The sequence below is a fragment of the Tursiops truncatus genome, chromosome 12 (genome assembly GCF_011762595.2).
Source record: "Tursiops truncatus isolate mTurTru1 chromosome 12, mTurTru1.mat.Y, whole genome shotgun sequence".
Classification (NCBI taxonomy): domain Eukaryota; kingdom Metazoa; phylum Chordata; class Mammalia; order Artiodactyla; family Delphinidae; genus Tursiops; species Tursiops truncatus.
Genome location: NC_047045.1, coordinates 55,833,944 through 55,849,968, shown reverse-complemented (window position 1 = coordinate 55,849,968; position 16,025 = coordinate 55,833,944). Strand labels below are relative to the sequence as shown.

Here is a 16,025-nt window from a genome sequence, read left to right as displayed (position 1 = left end):
ATTGGTAGTTTAAATTGATATACAGAGGTCACTCACAAAGGGCAGTGGAAGCCCTGAAGGTATGGGTTGCACAGCAGTAAGTTATTTTAGGATTGTGAGAGCAAATTATATATTGAGAAAAACTTTCCCCTTGCTATGTCAAGATTCATTTCCTAGCAACCTCTTTTCATTGATTAATTTTAAATTAAAAAATAAATCATTTTTCATGAGAGCATTTATATAAAGGCTGTTTTAGGCATATTTAAAAGACAACATTAAGCTTTCAAGCTGCTGAAGTTTGGTTATTTTAAAGGATTGATGTGGTTATAAGAGTGATTCAAGGATACCCATATATATATATATTCCATTTTTGAAAAAGGTTCTTCGGGCCATAGTGTCATCTGGACATTTCTGATTTTGCCTTCTTTGCATGTAATGCTGGCTTGTCTCTGTCATTGGTGAGGAATATAACTTTTTCATATTCAGATTGATAAATTTTTGATGAGGAAAGTGAATTCTCTGTTTACAGAGAAGAATTCACAGGCCTGAAGTTTACCACCCCCAGCCTGCTGTTTGGTCAGAGAAATCACTGAGTTTCTTCACAAAGATCCCCATGGAAACTAAACAAATAAGCTACTTGAAGGGAGACAGGTTATTGGTTTTTCTCATTAAACCTACTGCTGAATTTTCATTAGTTCTAATCCATTTTCTTTCAAGATTAGACATATAGGCCAGTTCTGATTTTCATGAATTGAATAAACTAAATATGTTGAGTTGTGTGTGCCTATATATGTAGGCTGAGAAGCAAAAGTAATTATTCTACTTCTGCCATAAAATTACCCCAGAAAATAAAGCCAGGAAAAATGACTGATGTAAAGGGGAAAGGCTACCTCCATTTTTAAAAAAGAGGTTATTAAATAAAGTGGAAGTAGTGAGAGTGATTGTAGGCTAATCTGATCAGTTTTATGCTTCGTTCAGTTTTTCCCACTTTTAAGTCGTAATTGTGTGTGAAAGCAATCTAAATGAAGTATGGAAGCATGTTTCACTGACCTCAAACACTTTAGACCTCATAAAGCTGTAAGCATTTCATTTGCTATTATGAGTAGATTTCAAAGTGTTCTTCTAAAGCAAGAAATTTGGTAAATTTAATTATTAACTTCACCTTTTTGAACTTGCTATATAAAGAAAGACAATTTTCACTTTTTTCTTTCCTCTCCTTCTCCCTGCTAAAGTTGTTAAAAACTATTTAGATTGAAGGTGGTTTGTATATTTCCGGAAAGCCTCACTATTACATATATCTTCTAATATTATTCATATCTAAAAATCTCAGCCTTACTTCTGAGGCTCAAACCACTATCTTATTCACACAAGATACGGATAGAAATTTCATTTTATGTGAACATTTAGTGAAAATAGTGATAAATAGGAGTACATTTATTATTAAATTTATGAGTACCACATTGTACATTTCAGTATAATGTTTTCTTCTCCAGCACATTCTGCTGTTTAGAATGTAACAGTAGTTCTTCTTTTCCCCTTTCAGGTGGCTGTACTTTTGATGATGGTCCGGGAGTTTGTGATTACCACCAGGATCTATATGATGACTTTGAATGGGTTCATGTTAGTGCTCAAGAACCTCATTATCTGCCACCCGAGATGCCACAAGGTGAGAATCCTTCTGTTTATCCAGTGTTGGAAAAATCCCTCTGGAATGAATAGCATTTTCTTATGTTAGGTATAGTACAATAATTTAATTATTATAATAAACTATTGTGGTCAAACTGATTGACCCCATCAAAGACCCTCGATGGATTCTTTGCCTTTCCCTCAATAACTTTATATAATCCTGTTTTCCTCAAGAATGTTCACTGTATCTTCATTGTCTCTAACTCTGGAAAAATAGAAACATTAGTTTCCGGCCCCCCCCCCCCCCCCCCGTTCAATAAAAAAGCAAAATGGAAATGAAACCAAGAAATTAAAAAAAAATAAAATGAAGAACAAACCATATAGTCTAAAAATGAGTTCAGCTCACTTACTACCTATTCTATTAAATCACAAGATTTGATCTAATCAGACTGAAGGGAAACATCTTTATTTCATGGTAGGGAGAGAGCTTATCTCATTCCACTGGCCCTGAGCATGCCAGTGACTCTGAGGAGAGGCAGCCTGGAGACCAAACTGTCAAATGGAGAGATCTTTTTTGAGTGGATTGTAGAAAAATAGGGCTGAGCCCTACTTTCTTTACCTTGACCTTGTTATATCCTTTGAATTTTGGTTTTGTGAAATAGTACATCTTCTTATTGTTTAAGCCAGTTTGAACTGTGTTTTCTCTTAACTGACATAGGATATTAACATATACATACCATTTTATACACTAGCAGACTAATGTTTGTGCCTTCAATTCTGCATATTAATTTTGAATTAATTCCAAGCTCTGTGCATATATGTTTACCAATAACTTATTAAATTGAGAAATTGAAAATGCAGACAGGAATTTTAAAATACTAAAGAGAATGAATTATTTTTCTAAAATTTAGAAATAAACCAGCCTGGAATATAATTATGTATGATCACATATATAATATACAATATAATTATATTTAATGTAATACATTAATTAGTATTTAATAATATGTAATCACTTTATTATAGTATATTATCATACATAATTGATGGGATGATTGCCTATTATTAGTAACTTAGGTTTTAAAATATATTTTCAGTATTTTAATCATGATTATAAACACTTTATAACTAATTTTTCTTATTGGTCCACACTGTGATGTGCTGTTTGAGAATAGGGTGAATTAAATCTACTTTTTATTCTAAATTGTCACTTATCCCACCCCGCACCCCGCTACCCCCCCAGACTTTCCATTTTGGTATCCATAAGTTTGTTTTCTAAGTCTGTGAATCTGTTTCTGTTTTATAAATAAGTTCATTTGTATCATTTTTTTTTAGATTCCACATATAAGTATGTCATATGATATTTGTCTTCTTCTGTCTGACTTACTTCACTTGGTATGACAATCTCTAGGTCCATCCATGTTGCTGCAAATGGCATTATTTCATTATTTTTTATGGCCAAGTAGTATTCCATTGTGTGTGTGTATGTGTATATATATGTACACATATATACCACATCTTCTTTATCCATTTATCTGTCAATGGACAATTAGGTTGCTTCCATGTCTTGGCTATTGTAAATAGTGCTGCTATGAACATTGGGATGCATTATCTTTTTGAAGTATGGTTTTCTCCAGATATATGCCCAGGAGTGGGATTGCTGGATCATATGGTAATTCTGTTTTTAGTTTTATAAGGACCCTCCATGCTGCTCTCCATAGTGGCTGTACCAACTTACATTCACACCAACAGTGTAGGAGGGTTCCCTTTTCTCCACATCCACTCCAGCGTTTATCGTTTGTGGACTTTTTAATGATGGCCATTCTGACTGATGTGACGTGATACCTCATTGAAGTTTTGATTTACATTTCTCTGATAATTAGTTGTGTTGAGCATCTTTTCATGTGCCTACTGGCCGTCTGAATGTCTTCTTTGGAGAAATGTTTATTTAGGTCTTCTGCCCATTTTTTGATTGGGTTGTTTGTTTTAGACTCATTTAGTTGTGTAAGTAGGTTTGTATTTTTCTGTCAGAGGTACATAACCTTATTTCTCTGGTACATTTTAGTTAAAGAAACTCCTGTAATATTTCACCTGAGTTTTCTCTGTGGTACATTTAGACTGAATTTTTTATATAAAAGTAAAAAGGGTAGGCTGGGATGCACATATTTTGACTGTTTATCATCAGAGAGCAATCAGAAAGATGTTGATTTATGGAAATGTTACCATTGTTAATTACTATTGAAGATGGGTAATGAATAGCTGAAGAGATACTGCTCAGGTGACCTTGCTGGTTCACCTTTGATGAACAGCTTAATCGGTGGTTACAGTACGAGATGATGTGCACAGAAAATGAAAGTGTTAGAAATTCAGCCACATCTTCCAATTAATAGGACATTAATTAATTAATCATGCAGAGGAGGGAAAAAGGTCACAGCCACTTTATTTTTACCAAATATAATTTGTGCTTGTTTTTCAGAGAAGGTGAAAGAAAGCATCCATGTATATATTCTTCTTTTACTGTTCTCTTTTTACAGTCTATACTGTTTTTTTCATTTTCCTTCTGATATTCCTTTAAAATGCTCACTGAACATTATCTATTCATAAATTGGGAAAAAGGAGACATTTAGATTTATCTTATTAAAATTTTATGAATGATACATTTATTTTAAAGTAAATAGTCAGTAAATGTTAATGCTTACTTTTTTCAGTTATTAAAAAAAGAGAACTCAAACATTTACCAACTTGAAAGTAAGAAGGCTGGGCCTGTGATGCACACTTGTTATTGAACTCTCTTTACAATACTTGGACATTGTTAATTGACTTCTGTTTATTGATCTTTTTGGAATGAAAAGGTAGACGGGAAGATGAAAGAGAGGGTGAATAAACAGATTAGAATAAGAAAAGAATTGGGCTTCCCTGGTGGCGCAGTGGTTAAGAATCTGCCTGCCAATGCAGGGGACACGGGTTTGAGCCCTGGTCTGGGAAGGTCCCACATGCCGTGGAGCAACTAAGTCTACGTGCCACAACTACTGAGCCTGTGTTCTAGAGCCCACAAGTCACAACTACTGAAGCCTGCGTGTCTAGAGCCTATGCTCCACAACAAGAGAAGCCACCGCAATGAGAAGCCCGCACACCGCAATGAAGAGTAGCCCCCGCTCTCTGCAACTAGAGAAAGCCCAACAATGAAGACCCAACGCAGCCAAAAATAAATAACTTAATTAGTTAATTAAAAAAAAGAGAGAGAAAAGAATAAGAAAAGAATGAAGATGGGTAGGAAAGAAGAAAATTATTTCTTCTCATTTGAAGACGTAATGCTGTCAATAATTGCTTAAAGTGTTCTTCAGCAAAACTGCCTTTGTCAGGTGACAATGATGGTGGCTGAAAGGCCAGCTAAGTACGTTTAAAATAGCATGCAAGAATGAGTATATCCTAATGGCCAAAAATCATATGAAGGTGTGAGCACCTGCTCAACTCAGTCATCAAAGGAATGCAAATTAAAACCACATTGAGAAACTTCTACACACTGAGCAGAAAGATGAAAATCAAAATTTAAGTGTTGGTGAGAGTATGGAGAAAGTAAAACTCTTCATATACTGTACTATAGTCAGGTATAAATCTGTACAACCACTTCATACAGCCTAATGACCCAACAGATCCATTTTGGGGTATATGCCCAGCAGAACTGAGTACACATGTTTTCCAAATGACATGTACAAGGGTATTTACAGCATCAGTATCCAAAATAGTCCCAAACTGAAAACAATCCAAATGTCTGTCAACAGTGCAATGAATAAATGGTGATTAGTCACATAATGGAATATTACACTGCAGTATAAATGAACAAACTGTTGCCATATATGATATGGATGAATTTCACACACATAATCCTGAGGGAAAGAAACACAAAAGGATAATGTACTGTATTTCATTTATGTAAATTTCAAAACCAGGCAAAACAAATTGATGATGTTAGAAGTCGGGGTATTATTTACCTCCAGGAAGGGCTGGCAGGGGTTGGGGATGGTTAGTGCTTGGAAGGTGGCATGAAGGGGGCTTCTGGATGCTGGTAATACAGTCTTTCTTGATCTGGATGATGTTTTCACAGGTGTACTCAAACTGAAAATCATTGAGCTGTACAATTATGAGCTGTGTACTTTCCTCTAGGTATCTTATATGTTAATAGAAAATGGCAAAAAACAGAGTAAATAAAACCAATGCTCACAAGGATACTTTGGGGAAACTAGGCTAAGAATTAAAAAATATTATAGATTAGAATGAAAGATATATAATAGGATACCTCAGATGGGCTCAAACTCCTTTTTTCTCACCAACCTGGACCCCCCACATTCAAAGATAATATGATCTTTGACATCTCTGAGCCTTTGTATGTTCTCTTCCCTCTGTTGAGACAATTCTCTGTTCACTTACCACTCACCAAACTCCTATCCATTCTTACTATGTCTACTTAAGTTCCATCTGCTTTGGGAAGATTTTCCTGGTTGGCATGGAGCTTTTTTTTGTTTTTTTCTTCTTTTTGAGGTATGCGGGCTTCTCACTGCTGTGGCCTCTCCCGTTGCAGAGCACAGGCTCCGGACACGCAGGCTCAGCGGCCATGGCTCACGGGCCCAGCCGCTCCGCGGCATGTGGGATCTTCCCGGACCAGGGCACGAACCCGTGTCCCCTGCATCGGCAGGCGGACTCTCAACCACTGCGCCACCAGGGAAGCCCGGCATGGAGCTTTTATATAATATTTCTTCTATCTTCACATTCGGATATGCTCCCCACTGTACTTGATACGTATTTCAATTGCTATTATAGTACATTTTTTTTTTAAGAATATGTTGGGGGTAGGAGTTTATTAATTAATTAATTTTTGCTGTGTTGGGTCTTTGTTTCTGTGCAAGGGCTTTCTCTAGTTGTGGCAAGTGGGGGCCACTCTTCATCGCGGTGCGCAGGCCTCTCACTATCGCGGTCTCTCTTGTTGCGGAGCACAGGCTCCAGACGCGCAGGCTCAGTAGTTGTGGCTCACGGACCTAGGTGCTCCGCGGCATGTGGGATCCTCCCAGACGAGGGCTCGAACCCATGTCCCCTGCATTAGCAGGCAGATTCTCAACCACTGTGCCACCAGGGAAGCCCTATAGTACTTTTAAAAATACCTCCTTCTTTCCACTAAACTATAATGCCTTCATGAACATAAATCATATTTTTCATCTTTGATTTCCTAAGGCACTATTTCATTTTACTTAGGAAAATTGTCAACTTATGTAATGTGGTTTAAATATTTTGGTCAAAGGTTGAACAAAAAAGGTCTTTCTCTTGCTAAAAAATTAATTGAATAAGAAAAAATACTTCATTTCCCAATATTATATTCAGCTCAGATTTTAATGTAGTTAGAAGACCTTCACATACTTACTAATATTTAGCTTAGCCTTTATAAATGATTTCACCTGTTTATTTTGGATATAATTTTAAATGTTATTAATACTAAAGAAGGAGCTCCCTTTTAGTATCTCACTCTTTCTTTTGTCTTTTGCTAGTCAAATTAATCCCAATCTTCTACTCTTCAAAAGTCTAGTCTATAAAAATCAAATCCATAGAGAATGAGAAACGTTGCAGGGAACTGGAAATTGTTCTTCTGTCTCAAATATATCTGTGTTCATGACCTTGTTTGTCAGTTGTTCCTTTATACTTGTGACATCATGAAACAAATTCATTGGATAATTTTACTACATGTTCTGACCTAGATCTGAGCATAGAGATCATGATTGACATCTCAATACGTTTATCTTCAAGTGTAATTATAACTGCTTTTACTTTTTAACAGGTTTTTGTAAAATGACTAATTGAATTTTAGAGTCTCTAGAGAACCCATTTGACAGCATAAAATTACGCTACATTGTATCCTACCTTGAATTTGGTACCTTTCACTGATAATAATGTAAATCACTATACAGAGTTCCATCTGTAAAATGGAATAGAATAGACATTCTTTCTGTCTATGTATCTATCTCTGTATCTAAAAGGCCTTTGTCATTAAATTAATCTGAAGATTGAAGTAAGAAACCATTCCTCTTTTGTTGTAAAGCTTAGTGAGGTGTGATTCAGTAGTTTAAGGCCCTACTAGATCTCAATTTTGCCCCCTTATCAAATCCTCAAACTAAAATTTAGAGAGCAAATGGCATTACACTGAGAACAATAAGAAATGAAATGTGCCTTTATATTTACATATTATTTTTAGAACTGTGTATCCTTTTTTTCTTTCTTTTATTTTTATCCCAGCGTTTAAACATAAATTATTAGCCACGTTGTTAAAATAAGGCTTGTTTCTTCAATATCTATTTGGAGAAACTAAATGTGTTTTGTACTCGATAGCGAGCATGCATGGGTCTCATGATTTTGTGCCTGGCTTTCTTCTGAGAGTGTTATATAGTGAAAATTGAATAAAATATTTGATCTATATGGTAACATATATAACTAACAGAATTTCAGCTAAGTTTTTCTATGTAATGATAATAGTCTCTTAGGTTTCTAAAACAAGACTTAGGCAAAATTTACTAAATAATATTAGTATCCAGTGTATCATATTTTAATATATCTAAGAAATTTCAAGGGAGTTTTTTTGTTATCTTACCATTTCTAACCTATAGTCTGTCTCTCTGGGAACCTTAGTCACTCATTAAAATGAGTGGATCACCTTGCCTAATATTTCCATTACCCTCTTGTAGACAATTGATAATAAGGCATGTGTTTCTTTTTTGTTTAATTGATTTTTATTTATATTTTTTACTTTAATTTTTTTATACAGCAGGTTATTATTAGTTATTTTATACATATATACGTATATATGTCAATCCCAATCTCCCAATTCATCCCCCCCCCATCTTCTTACTTTCCCCTTTTGGTGTCCATATGTTTGTTCTCTACATATTTGTCTCTATTTCTGCCTTGCAAACAGTTCATCTGTACCGTTTTTCTAGACTCCACATATATGTTTTAATATACGATATTTATTTTTCTCTTTCTGACTTACTTCACTCTGTATGGCAGTCCCTAGGTCCATCCACATCTCTACAAATGACCCGGATTCCTTCCTTTTTATGGCTGAGTAATATACCATTGTGTATATGTACCACATCTACTGTACCCATTCGTCTGTCGATGGGCATTTAGGTTGCTTACATGACTTCGCTATTGTAAATAGTGCTGCAGTGAACACTGGGGTGCATGTGTCTTTTTGAATTGTGGTTTTCTCTGGGTATATGCCCAGTACTGTGATTGCTGGGTCATATTGTAATTCTGCTTTTAGTCTTTTAAGGGACCTCCATACTGTTCTCCATAGTGGCTGTATCAATTTACATTACCACCAACAGTGCAAGAGGGTTCCCTTTTCTCCACACCCTCTCCAGCATTTGTTGTTTGTAGATTTTCTAATGATGCCCATTCTAACTGGTGTGAGGTGATACCTCACTGTAGTTTTGATTTGCATTTCTCTAATAATTAGTGATGTTGAGCAGCTTTTCATATGCCTCTTGGCCATCTATATGTCTTCTTTGGAGAAATGTCTATTTAGATCTTCTGCCCATTTTTGGATTGGGTTGTTTGTTTTTTTAATGTTGAGCTGCATGAGCTGTTTATATATTTTGGAGATTAATCCTTTGTCTGTTGATTTGTTTGAAAAAATTTTCTCCCATTCTGAGAGTTGTCTTTTCATCTTGTTTATGGTTTCCTTTGCTGTACAAAAGCTTCTAAGTTTCATTAGGTCCTATTTGTTTTTTTGTTTGTTTTTATTTCCATTACTCTAGGAGGTGGGTCAAAAAAAGATCTTGCTGTGATGTATGTCAAAGAGTGTTCTGCCTATGTTTTCATCTTAGGGTTTTATAGAATCTGGTCTTACATTTAGGTCTTTAATCCATTTTGAGTTTATTTTTGTGTATGGTGTTAGAGAGCATTCTAATTTCATTCTTTTACATGTAGCTGTCCAGTTTTCCCAGCACCACTTATTTAAGAGACTGTCTTCTCCATTGTATATGCTTGCCTCCTTTGTCATAGATTAGTTGACCATAGGTGCATGGGTTTATTTCTGGGCTTTCTATCCTGTTCCATTGATCTATATTTCTGTTTTTGTGCCAGTACCATATTGTCTTAATTGCTGTTACTTTGTAGTATAGTCTGAAGTCAGGGAGTCTGATTCCTCCAGCTCCGTTTTTTCCCCTCAAGACTGCTTTGGCTATTCAGGGTCTTTTGTGTCTTTATAGAAATTTTAAGATTTTTCATTCTAGTTCTGTAAAAAATGCCATTCGTAATTTGATAGGGATTGCATTGAATCTGTAGATTGTTTGGAGTTGTATAGTCATTTTCACAGTATTGATTCCTCCCATCCAAGAACATGGTATATCTCTCCATCTGTTTGTGTTATCTTTGATTTCTTTCATCAGTGTCTTATAGTTTTCTAAGTACAGGTCTTTTACCTCCTTAGATAGGTTTATTCCTAGGTATTTTAATCTTTTTTGTTGCGATGGTGAATAGGATTGTTTCCTTAATTTCTCTTTCTGATCTTTCATTGTTAGTGTATAAGAATGCAAGAGATTTCTGTGCATTAATTTTGTATCCAGCAACTTTACCAAATTGATTGATTATCTATAATAATTTTCGGTGGCATCTTTAGGATTCTCTATGTATAGTATCATGTCATCTGCAAACAGTGAGAGTTTTAGGTCTTCTTTTCCAATTTGTATTCCATTTATTTCTTTTTCTTTTCTGATTGGGTGGTTAGGACTTCCAAAATTATGTTGAATAAGAGTGGTGAGAGTGGACATCCTTGTTTTGTTCCTGATCTTAGAGGAAATGCTTTCAGTTTTTCACTCTTGAGAATGATGTTTGCTGTGCGTTTGTTGTATGTGGCCTTTATGATGTTGAGGTAGGTTCCCTCTATGCCCACTTTCTGGAGAGTTTTTATCATAAATGGGTGGTGAATTTTGTCAAAAGCTTTTTCTGCATCTATGGAGATGATCGTATAGTTTTTATTCTTCAATTTGTTAATATGCTGTATCACACTGATTGATATGTGCATATTGAAGAATCCTTGCATTCCTGGGATAAATCCTACTTTATCATGTTGTATGTTCCTTTTAATGTGTTGTTGGATACTGTTTGCTAGTATTTTGTTGAGGATTTTTGCCTCTATATTCCTCAGTGATATTGATCTGTAATTTTCTTTTTTTGTAGTATCTTTGTCTGGTTTTGGAATCAGGGTGATGGTGGCCTCATAGAATGAATTTGGGAGTGTTCCTTCCTCTGAAATTTTTTTGGAAGAGTTTGAGAAGGATGGGTGTTAGCTCTTCTCTAAATGTTTGTTAGAATTCACCTGTGAAGCCATCTGGTCCTGGACTTGTGTTTGTTGGAAGATTTTTAATTACAGTTTCAACAGACCAATACAGATTGGTCTGTTCATATTTTCTATTTCTTCCTGATTCAGTCTTGGAAGGTTATACCTTTCTAATAATTTGTCCATTTCTTCCAGGTTGTCCATTTTATTGGCATAGAGTTGCTGGTAGTAGTCTATTATGATGCTTCGTATTTGCGGTGTCCGTTGTAACTTCTGTTCTTTCATTTCTAAATTTATTGTTTTGAGTCCTCTCCCTCTTTTTCTTGACGAGTCCGGCTAATGGTTTATCAATTTTGTTTATCTTCTGAAAGAACCAGCTTTTAGTTTTATTGATCTTTGCTATTGTTTTCTTTGTGTCTATTTCATTTATTTCTGCTCTGATTTTTATGATTTCTTTCCTTCACTGACATTGGGTGTGTTTTGCTCCTCTTTCTCTAGTTCCTTTAGGTGTAAGGTTAGATTGTTTATTTGGAATTTTTCTTGTTTCTTGAGGTAGGCTTGTATTGCTATAAACTTCCCTCTTAGAGCTGCTTTTGCTGCATCCCATCGTTTTTGAACCGTGTTTTTGTTGTCATTTGTCTCTACTTTTTTTTTTTTTTTTTTTTTGCGTTACGCGGGCCCCTCACTGCTGTGGCCTCTCCCGCCACGGAGCACAGGCTCTGGACGCGCAGGCCCAGCGGCCATGACTCACGGGCCCAGCTGCTCCGTGGCATATGGGATCTTCCCGGACCGGGGCAGGAACCTGCATCCCCTGCATCGGCAGGTGGACTCTCAACCACTGCGCCACCAGTGAAGCCCTGGTAGAGTTCTTTTTTTGAAAGCAATACTCAGCACTCAAATATGTAAAATTGATAGCAAGGAGCCACTGGTTCCAGAACCTGCTTGCTTTGTACTTCCTACCTCCCTCCTCTACCCGTTTCCTCTCTACCTTCCAGCTCCATCAAGATGGCTTCTCTGAAAAATACTTACAGAAGTAAGGCTCCAAGAGACATTTTGCAAACAATGGTTAGATGCACACCAAACACTTTGAGATAAGCATCTCTGAAATGAGGGTACTTGCTACCATTACCTGTGACTTACTGGTAGTTTACTGGGTTTTACTATACCAGGAGCATGAGATATATTTTTAATCCTCACATGAGCCGTACAAAATTAGTGACGTTTTAGACATAAGTAGAGTAAATAACTAGGTGAAAGCAACCGAGGGGCAGAGTTTGAAGTTAGGTCTGTTTGTCTAACATCACAGTTACTCTTGCCACAGTGCCCTCCTGCTTCATAGTTGTAGTGTGGCTGATAAATTTCCTTGACTTGGTCTTAGATCTCTAAATCCTGTATAAAGTCAGCTATATATTAGCTTTAATCTAGAATGATTTCCTACTACTTCATTTAAAATACTATTTCTTTCCAAAATTTAAAAGCTTTAAATGATTGTGTGTTAATCATCATATGAAATGAGATCTGAGACTCACTGTTGTTTGGAATTTCTGCCGAGCTTCAGGGTTTCCTCTGTGACATTCTCACCCCCTAGTGAGATGCTTTGTCCTTTTTTTGATTTACCTGTATGTTATTTTTAGTTATTTGATGAATACTTGCTTGCGTGGCTGTCTGTCTAAGCAAACTTTTTGAAACACATATATTATCTGCTGTCTCATTAGAGCATGTATGGTAGAAGAAAAATTTTTGGACTAAAGAACTCAGACTAAAGGTTAGGGTTTGAAAATAATCTTAAGACTTTTTTTTGCAATGGGGTATTTTAGGACTAGAATTATGGGCTTATTTCCATGTGCTCTTCCAAAACCATGTCATCATGTGTCTGTTGGTGCTTTTGCCCTCGGCACTGAGAAGACAGTTTTTACCACATTTAAGATGCTTATTAAAAACAGTGGGAGTTGGAGGCAGTGCAGGGTCAGAGAGTGAAAGGCTGTAAAGGACTACGTGAAGGGTGAGTTACTTCATGAGGTCCAGTTTTTAATGTAAGTACTATTACCCTTGTGGACATAAATGCAGCATGAAGAATATCCAAATTACAGTGGACAGAAATGGCATGCTGAGACAGGAATATTTTCCTGTTATTTCAAGTATGAAATGTATCTAGGTTAGATATGTCCCGATATATCTCAGGGGAAGAAAACAGGCCAGTATTTAAAAAAAAAGAAAAAAAAAAGGAAGAAAAGAAATTAATATTGGTGTCACTGCTAGAGAACTTCCAACCTCCTAAATGAATTAGGGCTAAGAATACAGAGTAATCTCAAAGACTATGCAGTCACCTTTAACATGCCTTAAAATAAAATCAATACATGGCCCAAGGAAACAAAATTACTTTTCCTTGGGGGGAGTGTGACTGAAAGTACAGGTACGACCTTATACTTTCCTCTATAAAAATAAACTTGCCTCATGATGACTAAAGAACTCTCTTAGGCACTCTCAGCTTAAAAGCTTTGTCTTCAAACACAAGAAGAATAACAGGGGAAATAATTATGCAAAAAAGCAAAGAAATCTAAGTGATTAAATTAGAGATTATTTAAAAATATGTGACGCTAATTTTCTCATATAGTTAACATTGTGAAAAATATAGAGCTATGCATATATATTTATCATTACATAAAAAGATACTTTGGAAATCTTGGAAGATTGTCAGTTTTCCAACCTTATGTATGTTGAGAGTATGGTGGTATGTTGACAGACCTCTTCCCCCTACTTCAGAGAGGAAATTATTGATTGAGAAATATTTCTCAACAAAAGTGAATGTTTTATATATTTAGAACACGTGACAACTTAAAATGCCAGCAGCATCATGAAATCTTCACCTCGGGACAATAAAAAGATATGCTGACTTGCTTCTTGTTGTTTATCAGAATAAAATTAAATAGGACAGTTCCACAAATTTCATAAGGTCAATTATATATTTCTGTACCTCCCTCCCTTCCCCAGTTCTGAAATAGTTGGTGAATTAAATAGAAAAGTAGAATGGCAAATCTGGCTATTTAAAAATTATGTTTTGAGTGTGTGATTTTTATCCAAGCTAGGTTAGACTTAATAGATAATTAAAAAAAAATGCTTTTCTGACCAATTCTATCCATTCCTATGACATTTCACTTAATTCTCATAAAAGCCCTTTCAGGTATGTATTAATGCTTGCTATAGATGAGGGAACTGAGGTTCCTAGAGGTCAAATAAGTTTCCAGAGGTTTCATGTCTTGGGAACCTCAAGATTGGGAATCCAAGTATGTAGAAATATAGGAGAAAGGTCTCAATTTTGAACTCTATGTAAACATATTGGAGTACAGATCCTTCTTTAGAGAATACAGAAAAAAAAGCTTCAGGGCTGACTTGGAAGTATCGCAAAAGTTAATCTGTCATGCTTTCTCCAGCTCCAAATAATGGAAAGCCCAACTCAAAATGTCTTTAAACCATAAATAAGGAAAGCTGCTTTCACATAACAGGAGGTCCAGGATTGTCTAATTAAGTGGTTCAGTGATGTCCTCAAGGTTCCAGGTTCTTTTGTCTCTCTGCTCCTCTACTCTTAAGGTCATCTTTTAACCTCAGGCTAGCTCCCCTCATGGGTATAAGATCTGCAGCTATTCTAGGTATTAATTTCAGACATGAAGAAAAAGAGGTTGTCTCTTCCTTATGTCTGTTTTTATTTTTTTAATCAACGTAAAGAACTTTTCTGAGGTACTCATCAACAGATTTCTCTTCTTGTCCAACTGGCCATAATTATGTCCCATATCTATGCCTAAACCAATCAGTGATGAGCAGAATAAGACATGATTGGCTGATACTATAAAGCCTGTCCTCCTCCCCTAATTGGAGCTGAGGTTGAAGTTAATGCCGGTTTCTCCTGGTACATGTGGCTAGCCAGGTTGTAATGGAGTAAGGATGGGAGGATACTGGGGAGGTAAACAACGGTGCCCATTACAAAACTATCTAATGCAGATATAGTAGGAGAGATATATAGGTAGTAGTATTCAGAAGCTGTGATATTTAGAAGAGTGAACAAATAAAGCAGTTATAATAGCAGCATGATATTCTCTAATGCTTGTCAGCCTAGTGTGAGTTTTTCCTTGATTTCAAAGCATTTACTGTATCTGAAACTTGAGAAATGGGAAATCTTCCTGCCTTAGTAAATTTGTTTTCTAACGGCAATTGTTACTATTGAGAGTTTTTATATTATCTTTTTTCTTATGACATAGAAGAAATAAGTCAACATAGTTTATAAAAACTCAAAACCTAAAAATGACTGAAGTATTATATAATGTAAATGAACACATGCTAAAGATATGTTTAATTCATCAATTCAGGAACCAGCAATATAGTAAGGCTGGTTCAAAAGATTATAGGAACAAGGGAGGCATTTATAGTCACTGAAAGAAAGAACGCTGAAGTAAGATTCCTAATTTTATACTAAATAAATTAATGTCTAGCAGGGCAATACATTTGAAACCTTTGAGGTTATCTTTACTACCAAACAGAAATCATTTGCCACTCTACTAGACAAAATTTATTTGTATTTTTCTCGTTTAAGTTTGTATTGCCATGAGCTTTCTGCAAATTAACATCTTCTCTCACAGATTTATTAAATGTCTTAATCAATAATGAATAGTACTCAGACAAAGGTACATACAATTAAAGAATCAGCTAATTCTTGGGTGAAGGATATGTAGTCATTCTTTTGCCTAGTTGCAAGTTTTGGAACTTTTTTAACAGTTCCCCCTTATGATCGTAAATACTCTCCAAAGATAATTCTTGTTAAAAACAACAACAAAAAAAGATGGTTGAAATATATGGAGCATACCAAACAATTATTTTTAGTTTCTGTGGTCTCATAAGTTAAGGGAACAAATCTTTGTGGTTGTCCAAAGCCCCATAGGAAACTTCACAGTTTATGAGGAAAGGCTTTTTGAAATTTTTGTTTTTCTGAATTTAGGGTCTTATTATGCAGGCAGAATCAAACGATTTATTGCAGGAGGTTAGTCACTTGACTAAGATAGTAGCATAGGTGTCTGAGAACAAAGAATAATATCAATATTTTAAT

The 16,025-nt window shown here is 35.6% G+C and overlaps 1 protein-coding gene across 2 annotated transcripts in view; it reads left to right on the top strand.

Annotated features, from left to right (window-relative positions):
• Positions 1 to 16,025, top strand: part of PTPRK (protein tyrosine phosphatase receptor type K) — a 561,831-nt gene that overhangs the window by 126,270 nt on the left and 419,536 nt on the right. For both annotated transcript variants that reach the window (XM_033867699.2, XM_033867698.2), the window contains exon 2: positions 1,523 to 1,645. In XM_033867699.2, coding sequence (XP_033723590.1) covers positions 1,523 to 1,645 — 123 coding nt within the window. The remainder of the gene's footprint in view (positions 1 to 1,522; positions 1,646 to 16,025) is intronic.